At 38.7% G+C, this 16,711-nt stretch overlaps 1 protein-coding gene across 5 annotated transcripts in view; it reads left to right on the top strand.

The window, feature by feature from the left end:
- Nucleotides 1-16,711, top strand: part of LOC126923888 (poly(rC)-binding protein 3) — a 326,340-nt gene that overhangs the window by 266,544 nt on the left and 43,085 nt on the right. For 4 of the 5 annotated variants that reach the window (XM_050737807.1, XM_050737802.1, XM_050737803.1 and 1 more), the window contains 3 exons: nucleotides 304-360; nucleotides 5,093-5,476; nucleotides 7,482-7,886. In XM_050737807.1, coding sequence (XP_050593764.1) covers nucleotides 304-360; nucleotides 5,093-5,476; nucleotides 7,482-7,886 — 846 coding nt within the window. The remainder of the gene's footprint in view (nucleotides 1-303; nucleotides 361-5,092; nucleotides 5,477-7,481; nucleotides 7,887-16,711) is intronic. The other variant, XM_050737806.1, reaches the window with a different exon arrangement.

Raw genomic sequence — 16,711 nt, 5'->3', positions numbered from 1 at the left:
GATGGGTAAGAAATATCAACGTATTTGTAGAATCTATCTTTGACGTTGAACATGAAAGGCTCGTGTAATCTCAAAAAAAAAAAAAAAAAAAAAAAAAATCACACAGGATAGAACGACGAGTTGGTGGCTAGAGACTGGCTGCTATTTACGAGCAATTCCTGGAAACACAGTAACTCGGGAAACGTAGGGATCGAGTACACACTTGGAACTTTATGGTTCGAACGCGTCGCGTTTAACCGTCGTAAAGCTCGCAGTTTGCGTTGGGATCGATTCTAACGGTGTTTTGCATTCTGTCTGTTACAGGAGGTTGGAAGCATCATTGGGAAGAAAGGTGAAATCGTCAAGAGGTTCCGCGAAGAGGTAATTAATCTATCCCATTTTATATCTTCCTATAGCTCAATGAAATTCTTATCATTGTCCGAGTGATTTATTAATTACCGTAATTATCACTTTTTCTGTTTAATTTGTCAAAGAAAAATGCTATCGCGATAAATTCCTGACTGCCAGGAAAACTGCGTTATATAATCCACTTTAATAATTAACAGGAAAATAATTTTAGTTCGGACCATACGTGAGAAAAGAAAGTTGAAAGTGATCCTGAGAAATTATTTAAAAAGAAATTTAGTAATATTGGAATGTCATTAATTTAGTTGTAATAAGAGAATTCGATATATTCGTTAACGATAAAGATGGTACAGAGACAATGGCAAATATTCCGAAAAGCATAGCTTTTCGTTTATTTTATTCTCGTTACTCGGATGAAGAATCCTTTTATTTCAAATAGGTCCATAGTCCAAACGAGTGATTATTCCTCATTTATACGTTTCTATTTACATTTCAATAGTCTTGCATTTATAATACGAACATTACCATCAACTTGTAAATGGTTCTTCGTTCGTAACCAATAGGTAAACTTTCATTTAACATACGTTGCATTTAAATTGGAGACACGCTGGCCAGCATTTCGAGAAGTAGGCTATGTATGTACATATTTGCTGGGCAAATTTTTATAGAATAAACAAAGTTTTCGCGTAAACCGGTGGACAAACAACTTATGATTCACGTTAATATTTACGATCGGAACGTTTTGGACGTTGTTCAAGAACTATTAAATTTCTGTTTGCGCTTTGATTAATACGCTAACGCGTTGATTATCGAGCATATAAATGTTGTTTCGTGACACATATTAATGATACATTATTACATTTTTACCGCAATCCTTCTCGCGTTTCATATTATTATCGTACATTATAAATTTTCATAATTTACAATGAAACGCCAGAGAAATTATAAATATCTATTTTCGCGATAAAAATAGTACAAGTTGCAAAATGCTTCGCGTAACGCTTACAGCCTGACATAAAGAGTCTGCGTGTTTCTATGCATTTATGCAAAATTTCAAGATACCGAAAAAGCACGGTATCTGTGCAATACACAAAAGTATACGATATACCTACCGTATAATGTACAAAGAATAACTGGTTGTAAATTTTTAGCAAGTAAAACGAATCTTTAACTTGTATCCCTTTAATCGTGTCCATGAAAATTTGCATAGAAATAAGTGTTCAACTACTTTTATGAGTCAGCGTGTCTTCAACAGCCACTGAACGTACATTATCTGCATGACTAAAAATTGACAGCGTTCGTCGTCCAACGATTAATGTCCTTTTTGTATAATACCGTCGTAGTCGATAAAATTTGAGTAATTTTCTTTTGTCCAACCAAACACTTAATCACTATGTATACACTGGCTGTAATCTTACGCCAAGGAAAAGTGCAACGTGACTGTGGTTATCTGTTTGAAACAGAAGGTGAGCAACGTTCCTAAGTTCGAATTCGCGTGCAATGCAGGTTTTAGTCATCCAGGCTAAAGTCATCCTTGTTACTCCAGTTTTGATATATGTATCCAAAAACTGCAGGCTGGGCAAGTTCGCGTCGGTTGCAATTAGTTTACGTCGTGAATTCGACGTGGCGATTTGTTAGCCGTCACAACAAGAAACTATAGCCAAAGTTACGTTTCGTTACTGTGTTTATAGACTGGTATTTCTTTTATTCGATTTCAATAATACGCTCCAACGATTTCCCTTTTTCAAGAGGAGTTTTCTCCCTGCAAGCTTGTAATTTGATTCGCCAGCGATCACGTTTTAATCGTATTTTTCCGATATAACTTTTACTCCGTAAAAATATCCGTATACGCTTGCGGTTTATTTTGATGAAATTTTCCCATTCGTGGAAAGTCAGACACGCGGCCAACTTTTTAGATGACAAAAATTTGAAACAAAAGGAAACTGAAAATAAATTGCTTCGTTTCTGTAAATTAGAGATAAATTAGAGCAGTAGGAGTAAATATCCTATTGAAAAATATTTAAAAAACTGAGCTAGAAGAAATAAATATCTTATTTAAAATTGTACACATTTTGAAGCAATCTTCTTTTTCCTCCAGTATCTTTCAATATTCTTGTATTTTTAAAGATATAACAGTAATATGATCGTCACGGTCTGTTGTTTTAAATATCCATGCAAATTATTATGCCAACAAACAAATTGTAATATCAGATCATCTGGTAAGTGCTTTACGCTACGGTAATCGTGCGTTATAATAACCTGATTCTACGATATATATATGCATTAGGTGCGATACACGAAGTTCAACGGAGCATGGCACGCCTGGCGAAGGAACGCGTTAAGTATAGATCGTTCTCACACTTTATTGATACCGTAACTCGTTTATGGATCATAAAATTTCTAAAAATTCGATAAAGCTGTTCGATTGTACGTTATCACCACCGTTGAGAAGGGATTTGCAACATTACCTATATCGTTAAAGGTACAATAAATATCATAGGATCATTATCAAGGACCATTGTAATTTGTACAAGATTGCAATAAATTAATTAATCATCATGCGAACAGTGTATCTTAAGACGGTGGAATTTTCGTATTCGTAAGAGTTTAATTTTTAGAATTTCACTCGAGATACGTTTCTCCCTGTCTTTCTGTTTCGCCGAATTCTCGCGAAGAGTTTATTTGATGGAATTTAGAAGATATTTGTTACTTTTTTCATTGTATATTTTGCTCGTATACTTCTTGAGAAGAAACATCGATGTCGAAATTATACGCGCTTCTGTGCAGATCCCTAGGTAATGATTCTATTTTTTCCGGTTTACGAGCAGCGTATAATCGATGCACGCCTAATTCGCTAACCAACGCGTCGAATTGATCAGATGGTACAACGTTAGGGTGGTGTAACAAAGAGATTTAAAATAGCTTCCAACGACCTACATTCACAGGTTGTTGTATTCGCTTAAAGAGACTATGGTGGACGGTAAATAAAAAGAAAATTGTACGTTCCATTTAACGAAGTTTAGAAGGGAAGTATGAAAAAAACAGAACCCTATGAATCTAGAAAAGCATCGTTAATAGTCAATTTTTTCTAACAAGGTATTGTTGTCGAGTTCTTCTCCAAATGATATAGCATTTATCTCTGACTATCATACAGCCTCAGTACGATTTATTATTCAGCTATGCGAGTAACAGAGGCTGAAGAACTGATGTTTTACGATCATCATTGTAAAAGATTCAATATATTTTTTGAATCTTATATGCAAGTAAAATATACCTCGATAAAGAGTGAAGTTATCCCACGAATTCTCTATTTTCCTCTTGCGTGTGCATAATTCAGCGAATAAAAGAGCAAATTTTTTTAAACAATTTGAATAAAGAGAATTATTTAAAATTGCGCTGAAGCGCGACACTAACAATCGTTCTAGATATTTATTACATTTCCCAGTCGCTTTGAACGATAAGATATATTTCTCGCCCACGTGCATAAAGTACAGAAACGGTGCAAACACGTAGGTTTGAAAACTTTTGAAATAATTCGTTTCCGCCTGCAAAGAAGGAAATTACGGGCAATTAAAATAATTTACAGTTATACACTGGAAGAAAATTATTTCGAATACACATATATTATTTCCTGCGCTTCGTAGACAAACGAGAAACAATTTCGTGTTTAAACGCGAACAATAGGATTTAATCGGACCTGCTGCTCCACGTTTTAGAAAAGCTCCGTGTGTTTCATTCAGCTTCTTCGCAGGTAGCGTAATACGGTTTCGAACAATGACACGGCATTCAATAGTTTAATTCAACGCCCATTGTCCGCTATTTAATCGCTTGAACGTCCAGGAACGGCAGAGAATCGTTCTATATCAGTCGCTGAAAAATGCGACAAGCCCCGGCTACCGTCATCGTCGCGATTGCTGGTTATCGTGCAGGATAATGACGTTGCGAACGACACGCCACTGTGAAATTATAAATAATGTATGTGCAGCTGGAAAAAGCAAACAGCGTAAACTGTCGAAGCCAACGTTTCAAACGTTTATTTGACTTTATAATTCGAACGAGACGTATAAAAGAGATTGATGCGAGGTATTAAATGATAGAATGAATAGTTTTGATAATACGCGAATGTAGATGATATATAAACTGAAAGTTATGCGAAGCGTATAGTATGATGTAGAATGAATAACGTAAAGTAGATACATGAATAATATTTAAGATAATTCAATGATTGTTTCACACGAACAATTGAGAAGAAGCTTAACAAAGAATTAAATGAAAGAGAATAGACTCCTCACAGAGCGTAAACGACTTATTGAAAGATGTACAAGCGCATATATTCTACACATCCAACCCAGCAAAAAGATGTTCAATAACATTTTTCGATAAAATTGCTTCATACGGTACGTTGATGAAATTTAATTTAATTTTCCAATAAAACTTGTACGACCACGAATCAGATATATTTCGTGTGTCTTTTTACCAAGATTCCATAAAATGTATTTATGGTCCCATTCGTGAATGAAACGATTTGTAGGAAATGACGTGAGAATAATTATACATAATTACGTTTATCGACCATATACATAGCACCGCTATGTACGCTAAAATAAAGAACCTGAAACTCTAAACCGCTGTCAACAACCGCTTCAAAATAAGACAAAATCAAACCGTTATAACTATCCTTTGATAAAAAGAACTGTTTTCCTTTTATTAGAAACAAAAAGAACTAATGGAACTTGCTGTTTCACAGTCCGGCGCGAAGATCAACATCTCCGACGGTTCATGCCCGGAGCGAATAGTGACAGTGACCGGACCGACGAACTCAATCTTCAAAGCGTTCACGCTGATCTGCAAAAAATTCGAGGAATGGTGTTCCCAGTTCCATGACATCCAGGGAAGCGGCGGTGTACCCAGGCCACCCATCACTCTCAGGTTGATCGTCCCAGCATCGCAGTGCGGCTCTCTGATCGGCAAAGGTGGCTCGAAGATCAAGGAGATCCGCGAGGTGACCGGTGCCTCGATCCAGGTCGCCTCTGACATGCTGCCTAATTCGACAGAACGCGCAGTCACCATATCCGGTACCAGCGAGGCCATTACACAATGCATATATCACATCTGTTGTGTTATGCTAGAGGTACGTACTTAGGTATTCTAGAGACCAAGGCCTGCCATATTACTTATCTCTAGACTGCGAATGTTTATGCTAATTTAAAGTTTAATGGATGCAATAAAGATCTGTTTTATCATTAGGTCGTTACACGTGAAATATTGCTTCCTGGAGGTTCGAGTTTGGCCAATATCATCTATTCTTGTCATACCATCGATCGAGCCTCTCAGAAGTTAAATTAATCTGCTACACTTTTTACGTCGCCTCCATCATGTTCGAATACCAGATCAATGTCACCAATCGAATTTTGCCATTTCCATTAATCGTAGTAGCTCGATCTTTCGTTAAGCTAATGAGTTTCACGGTAGTCAGATACGTGATTAATATTCAACACTTCAGGAAAGAAATTTATAGAAATTGTAAAATTCTGAACTACTAAGAATATCGTGGAAGTTGAGAATTGCTCGTTTCGATCATTCTGCTGCTTCTGCTACTAAGTTTCTCCTGAATGCTTGAACATTCGCAGTCAATCTACCACTTGAAATCATCAAGCAGGGTGACGTCTCTACTCGTAGTTCTCTATACACAGTTACGCTATAATAATGCAGAATCTGCGAGAGGCTAGAACAGCCTCTGTACTGCGCAGAGATGAGAAAATGGCTCGGCTAAGAAACACGAATCCGATTGATTATCTCTCACGTGAAACACAATGCGATCATAAAAGCGAGCGTGTGTTTTAATTATATGAGGTGCCATAAAGTATGTGGCAGGTATTTGTCATATCGATACCACATATTTCATGACACACTTTGTACAGCAGTGTGCGATAATGAATGTAGTAGAAAGCAACACGTATTTCCCTTGGCCTTGTGCCCTCCATTTATAAGATTCATGTATCCAGTTACTGTACAAGGACGATTTTGCTAAACGATTTATGAGTCCAAAGAAAAGGGAAAGGTAAAAATTAACGATGATATTGTTCGGGCGATAAATTGTAAATTTCCACGAAGGAAGAACGTTAAAGTGTTGATGCCACTAGCTAGCCATCTTCTCGTGTCTATATACTGTAGCCTCCGCTTAAGGTTCGCTCTTTTATCCCGGAGTTTAATGTTCGCGAAGTCGTTGCCACGAATTCCTGGAGCTAGTTCCACGGAACGGTCGGTTAGATCGGCGATTTTCAACCAGTGAGAGAACCCGCGAGATTGAAGCGTGTAATATCTACTCATTTAGTCATAGTCATCCACTTCCTTTTCTCTTAGATTGTTAAGTAAAGAAACGACAACAGCCAGAACAATAGGCGTTTGGTGTGAATGCTCTCAAACCAAATATAATTTTAGTAATTCGTTTACGCATGCCATAAGATAAGAAAGGTTGAAAGTCGCTGAATTAAGGAGTCCTGGGATAATTCTTCAGGTTTCTAAACATTATTATACGTGTAAACGTCCCCCAGACAGGGTATATCGTAACATGTGGGAGTTATTTCAGTAGCAGGCAGACGACACATGGACAGTGAAAAAGGTTCATATAAACACGCGAATATCCATCCTCTGCCTGTCGCGGATTATTGTAACATAAAAATGGCTATAACTTGCAAACAAAGTCAAATAGGACATGTATTTGCATGGACAGTTTTCGTCGTTTCTGCGTCTGCTGTCCACTCCTGAAATGGGTTCTACATGTTATGAAACACCCTGTATGTCGGCGATAAAACGCATACACAATATCCAAGGATCCGTTTACACATACAGTAACGTTGAGAACTCTGAAGTATCGACAATGTATATTGATCATCTCAGGACCCCGTTAGACAAACAGCGTTCTCGGTCGTATCTCGCTCGTTCTTAATGCGTTCCGAGAACTTCCTGAGACACCTAGCTGTCCATCCAAAGACTCTATCTAGCGAACTAGTCCGACGAACTGGTTGATCACGCGAACCCGAACCAGCGAGCATTAAGCGGTGGCTACTGTAGTACACGAATGAACAACACGATTTGTGTATTCGCACTCGTGCGTGTGTTTCTTTCTGTTTCAGTCCCCTCCTAAAGGCGCCACGATCCCTTATCGCCCCAAACCCCAAGTTGGTGGGCCAGTGATCCTGGCTGGTGGGCAAGCCTACACCATCCAGGGTAATTACGCGGTGCCCGCCCACTCGGACGTAAGTACAGTATTGCCATTGCCCGCGCCCGCTGCCGGGCCCACCCCGCCCTCGCTGAACACCCAAACTTTGACGACTTCGCCCTTCGCGGCCCACCCTTCCTCCTCGGCCTTCGCCGCTTCTCACGGGCATCCGCTCCTATCCACGGCCCACCTTACAACCCCACATCATCCCCTCCACCCGAGCCCCTTACACGCCAGCGTGGCAGGCCTCGCCGACCCCCTGCTGAAGAGTGGACACTTGCAGGCAGCCCTCCCGCCCGCACACCTCGTGGCAGACGCCGTAAGTCTTTTGTTTTTCGTGATCCACCCCCGAGATCCTGATTACCAACAAAAAAAAACCACCCCAAGAGATACTACCACCAGACCCTTTCGATCAGAAAACCGGTACACACACCGTATCTCGAATCTATCTTGACGTTTTAATACACGTACACACGTATACACCAACGTACACGTTGTACGGAGCAACGCGAGCGGACCTCTGTTATTTATATATATGTATATATGTATATGTATATGAATTATACGTATATATAAATATATATATACACATATATATAAATATATTTATATATTGTTAACCCTTGTTCACCTATACACCCAGTTGTCCCTTATACATTTAATTACTACTTTGCGTCTTTCCGAGGACGCAATTTGGACAATTCCTGGCCAAGATGCACTGTTTCTCTATCTCTGTTTCTGTCTACTTCTTCGTCCTGAATTGATTCGGGTTTAATACATGGCTCCGGACGATCACGGTAATTGGTGGAAATGGTGAGAGAGTTGGATGTAAGACGAGAGCTGACGTGTTTTGGGAGGGGGAGGATGAAAAGGGTGAATAGGGTCGTGAAGGAGATAGTGAATGAGGAAAATAGGGTGACGAAGCTTGAGAAGCGGATTTCGGGTAGAAGAGGTGCTACTTTTTCCTTCTTTCCTTTTTGAATCTTTATCACATTGTTATAAATTCTTTTGTAAATTTGAGTGTATGTATGTTACGACATAATTAATTGCAAAGTTTCCAGTATGGATTAATGGAAAGAAAAACGATCAAGTAACACGTTTGTTTCAAGTATTATACAGATATAGGTCAAGTTATATACATACAATTAGAATCTACTCTAGGGAATGATAATTTGAAAAGAAAATTCTCATTTTTGCAATACTGACGCTTTCATAATGAATATTTCCTTCTCTTTGGTATTTTTCATTTAATACAAGCCAACAAAGAGATCTTCCATTTTAACGTTAAATGATTCACTCTATGGTGATATTCAGAGTGGTAGCAATTAATTCTCTTGATAACTAATATCGATAAATTTCCATATTTTATTAGACACCGACCTAAAGTCAATATAATTTCGAATTTTTTCTTCAAAGAACATATTCGTTTCTTGATAGCTTGTCAAAACGTCTGTATCTTTGTTACAAAATGCAAAACTTCCATTCTCCTAACAAGCATTTAAACTTTGCAACATTTCAAACTAAAAACGTATTCGCAGCGAACCGAGACTATATTCTTGAACCATTGAGATCGAATTCTCAGCGAGAATTGAACAACGGCAATATGTAATGAACAGTTTTAAATGAAAACACGCGTCATCTAGGATTCACAGTTTTCGATGTTTCGCGAACGAGAGATGCGAGTAGGACGCGGTTCATTCAACTCGTCGAAGCATTCGATATCCAATTTTCACCAAATGCCGTAACGTCGCGTAGAATGTTTGCCCACGTGTACCGGAATGCTCCACCGTTGTATAGGCCACCTGGTCCCTATCCTGGAAAAGCCCTTTACAAACTCCAAAGCCCGGTCCACACGTACATGCATCGGCACCTTGAACACACCTTGGCTTTCTGCTCGACGTTCCTTCGTGTAGCTTCGAGTGATTCGTTCACGAAAGCAACATACAAACTTTCCACAAGTGCTTCTCTCTCTCTCTCTCTCTTTCTCTCTTTCTATGTATATATCACGCTTCTGGACGGAAAGAAAGAAATAACATAATAAATAATAAGTAAGAGGACGATGAAGCGATGGCATATTTATGAAATGAAAATTGATATTTAAGAATTAAAAAAGAGAAAAGACGATGTAATTATGATCGTCAATTTTTAATTCGTTGAATTAAGCCACGATAGTTTGGATCAAGTTGTTTAAGGTCAGGATACTTTATTTTAATTTGTACTCTGTATTCTAGGTGGCATAATCCATTAATAACGTTTATCGTTGTAAGATACAGAATATAAATTAATATTAGGTAGCTCGAATATATGTAGTTCAAACTGTTGTGGTTATTTATGGCTCGATTATGTGTATCGAATCAATTGCTTCGCTCACTAATTTTAGCAAGGAAGTGGATCGATTTCAAGTAATGGACTTTTGCAATAGACTAGTCCATTTTTTCTTTTTTTTTTCTTTTTTTGAAGCAATTGCCAACAGTTGTGTACTGCATTTCATATTCTTCGTCTTTGTTTTAATGTGATACACATTTACGCTGTCGTTTTGTCGTCTTCATTTTACAAACTGTTTCAATGGATTTTGTGACTATACGCGCAATATTTCATGTGATATATATGTATATATAGAACCGGGAAAAATATTATTCTGGAAACAAAAACAAGTCAAAAATGAAGAGTACAATTTTTTCGTTTCAAGCCTCGTTTTTGAAAAAAAAAAAAAAAAAAAAAAAAATGAGGTTTGAAATAGAACTCGACATTATTTCACCGGCAAGCATATTGCATACTATCGATCAAGAGATGGTTTGAGCGCAAGCACGTCTACTCATGAATTTTCAAGCTCGTTTTTATCTATAAAAAAAAAAGCGAAGCTTCCAACGAAAAATTTTATTCGACATTTTCCACGCTTTTTTACTTCCAGAATCATCATCTGTTTGCTTGCAACATTCCATACGTTGTACGACTAAAATCCACTGTGTTCTATGTTTCAACTAAAGAATTACGAATACGTGATTAACAAATGAAGAACACGTTGTACGCGTGTGTCGCTTTTTCGTCCAGAAAACCTTCTATAGAGAGAGATCGGAAACTTGAAAATGTCGAGGAAATATTTCTTTTAAAAAATACCACCTCTTTCAGAGATACCTTCTTCTATTCTATCTTCTCGTTCTACTCTCTTGGAATAGAAGAAATAAGAGGAACTCGAAGCTCCACTTTACCCCATTGTGTTTCTCCCAATCGCGTGGCTTCACGAGGAATCGTCTCTTAAATATCCACCGATCGATCGATCTCCAACTGTCTTCTTTATCGAATCTTTTAATTTCTCAATACTATCTATTTTACTCCTCTAAGTAAAATGCAAGATTTTCTTACAGACGTCTAATTTATTGATAATTAAGAGATCGTTAACTCGTCGAAGTGACGCGTCGGTTATGTGCTTTGCTTTTTATGTGATCCGCACGTGTCTGTTACGTGTATCGGCCGTTTCTGGATTTTTTCTTGTTCTTCGTTCGTTCGTTCATTTGTCTCTGTTCCGTCTCTCTGACAATGTTCACCAAGACGCTTCTTTACGTACTCTATGTCCCAGCCGTGGTCTCGGTGTGTGTCTCTCTCACACTCTCTTTCTCTCTCTATCTCTCTGTCTCTCTGTCTCTCTCTCTCCTCCTTTTTTTTTTCTTGTGCTTGCGATTGATAGTGGGTTGATGTCGCCTTCTGTGAAACTGCTTGCCGTCCTTTACGGTGCACAGAGAATTTATTTTCTCGTTGCATGCCGACACGAGATGATACACGATTGTACGGTACGCGCGATAATCACGATTATTGTCGATCATAGCCGTGCATTAGGCGAGAAACTTCTTTAAAGTCTAAGAACGATATCGAACCTCTCTCTTTTTCATTTTTATTTATTGAATTGATCATTCTTTTCTGTGGAGTCGAAAGAGAAACGTCGAAGAGCAATTTACAAAACTACAATTAACATTCGATCAATTTTTTAATCGAACTCTCATTAATCTTCTCGGTGAAATCGAACAGAGGAAGATGTACGAAATTACAACTAACGTTGGATCTATTTTCTTTTTTTATGCATTCGTCGTCGTTTTGTGTGTACGCAGTCGAATAACGATTTTTTTTTTTTTTTTAGACAAAAAGAACAATTACTGTCAGCGTTGAACGAATTTATTCTTGTATCATTGAATTGACTGTAGTTTTGTGTGCAGTCGAATGGAGAAATATCGAGTCACGCGAATTCCTCTTGATAATAATCGGTCGCCTTTGAGATTTCACACTTGAGGTGATATCAGTGGCGTTACCACATTATCAGTTGTATTATGGGACAGGTTGTCGGAAATGAGTCGTGTCGACCGTGTTTAATCATCGGAATTTCGTGATACGCGAAGACTTTCTTGAAACTGAGTCTCTTTTGATAGAATGTCTTCAAAGGAAATCGCTTGATTTCTTAAGAGACACGTGTACTGCGACTGGTTTAAAAAATGGCTTGAACCACGATATTTCAATAATTTAATGAATATTTATCCGCAAGGATACTAATTTAAATTTTAAAACAGGATTTATTCCGTTTTTAGTATTTTCAGTTTACAATTCTGAAGAAATTTGTCATGAAAGTCACGCCACGAATTTTGTCTCTCTTCATATTTTGTTACCGTAACTGATTAAAACTTACTGATTTCGAAAAATGAGAAATGAAAAATACCTGCAAATTGAAGCGTTAGGCAACTTTTTAAATAAACGTTTCCCAAATCCAGCGGAAGATTATACCAACTAATTTAAAAAAAGAAAAGAAAATATTTTGTTGGTCGTTCGATAATTTAAAAAAAGTGATATCCGTATAAAATATTTTAGAATGGAGACAATCGACGCTATTAAATAATTGTATATCGCCAGTATCTATTTCTATCTGAACATGAACGGCATACCTGAAGCACCGTTAGCTTCCATGAGACGCGAATCGATAACGATAAGAATAAATCCGCGTTTCAATCTTTAGCAAATAAAACGACAACCTGTCCCCAACTGTCATAAATTTTGCCCACGAGACAAGGTGTGGTCTCAAACTGACGATCGATATGGCAATCTTCACAGTCGAACTGTTTTCCCTTTGTGCCGTTGCAAGATCGCCATTGCCACCGCGGTATTATGCAAATCGTCGACACGGAGCGTCAAGTGGTTGATCGAAACCAGTTTATCGAGCTTCAAGTTTAACGACTCTACTACAACCGTTCGAGCAGTTTCAAAGCTTCCAACTCCACATGGGCTATACGCCGTTCGATAAACGTTAAAACCTTGATCCTTCGTTACGAAGAAGCGCGTCGTAGTACGCTTGTTCGCGTACGCGAATCAAGCTCGATCAAAGCAAAAATGATAAAAGAAATTTTTCAACGAGAGAAATAAAAAAAGACACGGTGTGGTGCAAATGAATCTCGTTTATCGCGCGTCCCGTCGACACATATGACCGTGAATATTCTTCACGAGAATCGTATTCGACAACGTTCGGTCAACACAAGTGCAAAAAAGTCCGAAGTACGAAAGAAATACAGCAAAAGAGGACGAACGATAGTTTCTTTCTGTTATTTCGATGGCATATTCGATGGTATGGTTTCGTGTCCTTCCGTTTTCTATATTTCATTTCCTATGATTTCCATGTGTTTACGATATGATAATAATCGGTGTGTCACGATCGAGCTATGTTTTATCTCTGGTTCGAGTACGATCATCGTGGGGCCGATTCTGTCCGCCCACGTGCAGACAACCTCTGGACGAAAGGCGCGTGTGATTTGAGCCGCTCATCTGTCGAATCGATTAGCTGCACGGTATAACAAGTAGAGAAAATTCAGAAGAAATTACGTAAGATCGATGGAGCGTTTTGGCTCCAGATAATTTGAAAAAGTGCGATCCTTTGTCGCGCTATGAAGAGCTCGTTTGCAATACGTTCGAGAATCACGCGCGTTTCACCGGGGGTTTACTCTCCGATTGATCGAGCCTGCTTTAGCATGAACGCTTACTCGAGGGTCGCACGATGGATTCTTCGTCATGGCCTGTCGTTGGATCCGGTCAAACGCGGACAGGCGCGTACACGAGACATCTTAAGAATGGCGGTCGATGAGTTTCATGCTGATTAGCGAGGTCGAAGTCGACCCGTACGTCCGGTCGATCGGCAGGCGCCATGAAATGCCATCTTGACGAGGGTTGACAGCATTGAGCATGGCAAAAAGACGAGTCGATGCACTGGAAAATTGCGACAATCAAGATTCCCAGCAGCAAAGCAAAAATATTTACTCTTTCTCTGGATATATCGAACGAACGATGGAGATTTCCGTAGTGCTAGATAACGAATATGTAAAAAAATTGATAAACGATAATAATTATCGCGATACTTTCTTTCCACGCGCATCGATCGAACGTTGGAAATTTCTATGAGATTTTTCTGGTGGATTAGACTTGTTGGTAGATAAAATTGCTAATGTATATATACACTTTCTATATGTACATCAATATATACATATTTTGTCAGCATGTCCAATGCGTGTAATTAAAATGCACATACTGATTTACCACGATGTAATAGTAACTTTCTCAAATTAGTCAAATCGATTGTGAAATGCAATTCAAGGTAAAGAAACAAAACTGGAAATATTCTTGTCTGTTCTAATTACCAACGATATATCGAATAACGTAGAAACCTGGCCAATACCTCAGAAGCTAAAATTTTGTTTAGCAATATCGATCAACCAACGTAAGACACCATCGAATTTAATACACGGTGGAATCATAATTCTAAAGAGAATCGTTAAAGACTTATTCGATCAGAACGATCGATCGATGATCGAGGAAAGATCTGAACGTTTCGATGTGGAAACATTGGAAAGAGCAAACGGAAAAACGAAGGGCAGAGCTTTAACGCGACGGTGTACAAACGCGTTTTCCTTTTAATGATGGCCGGGTCGACAGGCAGACAGAAAACGCAGCGTGCAGAGGAACACACGGTAGTCACGTTTGCCGAAGCAATTGATTCTGAATTTTCTATCTGTCAGCGTCGGCGCGAACGACGGCCCGGCAAACATAATTACCGGCTTTAACAGCGACGTTTGCTAATTAGTAACTGTTTTTGTGCGTGGACGGGGTGCAAACACATTGACGCAACGCTCTCGCAATCCCCCTGTTGACAGATTGAATTATTAAAAGGGTGCGTTTCGGTTCCGCCTTCCGACAGTACAAACTCGTCGCGTTCGGTTTGCGTCAGAATTTTTAATTCGCGTCCGGCTGACTGCGGCACAGAAAGAAAGAAGACAAAATGACGCACAGAGAGATAGAAACTCGCTGGAGGGATGGAAGATCTCTCTTTCTCCCTCCCCTGTCTGTCTGTCTGTCTGTCTGTCTCTTTCACACACACATAACACATTGATAAACGAGCACGCGTTATTCTTTATTCCGCGAGAGGACACTCAGACGATCGTAAATTTTCCGAATTTTCCTGCGAATTTCTCTTGTTTGTTCGTTTGTAAGATTGTAGAGTGTAAATATTGAAATTTTGTGAAGACATTGTGATGGGAACGCCGAGCGTCCAATTTGTTCCTTTTATTATCTTTTGTACATATCGCGAAAGCTCTGATCATCGAGTTTCTAGGATTCTTATTATTTCTAATTTTTATTCATTTTATTCAAAAAGGGTATAAATATGAAAATTTGGAAGAAAACTCGTAGATTGTGCAGGGTGAAGGCTCTAGAAGTTTGTTTTATCTTTGCTGCTGCGAAAGCACCGAATATTTATCGTTTATACGATTACGAAAGCTCTGATCATCGAATTTCTAGTATTTTTGTTGTTTCTGTTATCGCAAATGAGCGTGAATATGTAAATCTAAAAGAAAACTCGTAGATCGTGGATCTTGAATGCTCTAACAAAGTATTATTCTTACTATTGTGAAAGCACCGAACATGGAAAATTTATTACTCCTCCGATTGCGAAAGCTCTGACCAACGAATTTCTAGAAATTTCTGCTATCTCTGTAAAAGCTCTGATCATCGAATTTCCGTTACTGTGAAAGCTGCGGAAATCGTATTTCTATCGCTCCTGCTGTGCAATAATTCCAGTGCATCGTAGACGATCGCAGAAATGTTTGGCGATCGTGGCAGACCGAAATCGATGATAATTGTTAACGAATCTGCTCGTAGTCAAGATGGCGTGTATCGTCGTGTCTCAGCATCCGTCCTGCCTTCTGTTTCTCTGCGCTTTTCGACGACCGACGACTCACACGGAGCCCGACTTCCACGATTTTCGGTTTCGAGATGCGAGAAAAAAGAACGGCGAAAAACTCGAATGAAAGAACAGCTACCAATAAGAACGAAGAAAACGACGCATAAAACATACAGATCGGAAAATCCGCACGAAGATAAAATGAAAATGTAAACGAGAGAAAAAGGTGGCCGACCAGAATCTCACTGCACACACGGCTCATTGCCTTTTTCATTAGCGTTATTCCGCGGACCGGTCGAGTTCCTTCTTTCTTCTCTGTTACGTTATTTCACTCTATTGTCATTTCCTTTTACGTTTCGTTTGTCTTTTTCTTCCACTTTATATATTTTCTTCTATACATATATTGTTCTGTCGGTACAATTTTCTATTTGGTTTCCTTCGCTATTTGTTTGTCTTGTTTCTTAACTTGTGTTCTCTGTATCTCTACTTCCGTTTCTTTTCCTTGCGAAGTATGTCACTCTACGGGAGACACGCTATAGCTGATCTAATTGGGGGCGGGTTGGTATTGGACAACCACGACGTGAACAATGAGCGAGTTGTACAACAAAACAAAGACCAGTATGCATGCGTGGCACGAGAAAAGGTAGATTTACATAGGTATATTATTTACTACATTGCGCTTTATCTCTCTCTCTCTCTTTCTCTCTTTCTCTTTCTCTCTTTCTCTTCACAATCCCACCGCCACTTCTGACTCTGTCTAAGTTTTCATATAAGTTTCTCTGCCTGTTATGGAGAATTATATCTACCTTTATCTTTTCTTTTTTCCTTCTTCTCTAAATTTCTACTTTTGTTTCTTTAGTTTTATTTCTCCGTCTTAACTATTTTATCTACTGTCTCTCGGCTTACAGAACATGATTTAATTCTTGGCTTCTCGTCCTACGTAC

This window comes from Bombus affinis, chromosome 14 (genome assembly GCF_024516045.1).
Source record: "Bombus affinis isolate iyBomAffi1 chromosome 14, iyBomAffi1.2, whole genome shotgun sequence".
NCBI classification, from domain to species: domain Eukaryota; kingdom Metazoa; phylum Arthropoda; class Insecta; order Hymenoptera; family Apidae; genus Bombus; species Bombus affinis.
The sequence above is the reverse complement of the archived record's forward strand: the minus strand, read 5'-3'. Positions and strand labels throughout refer to the sequence as shown.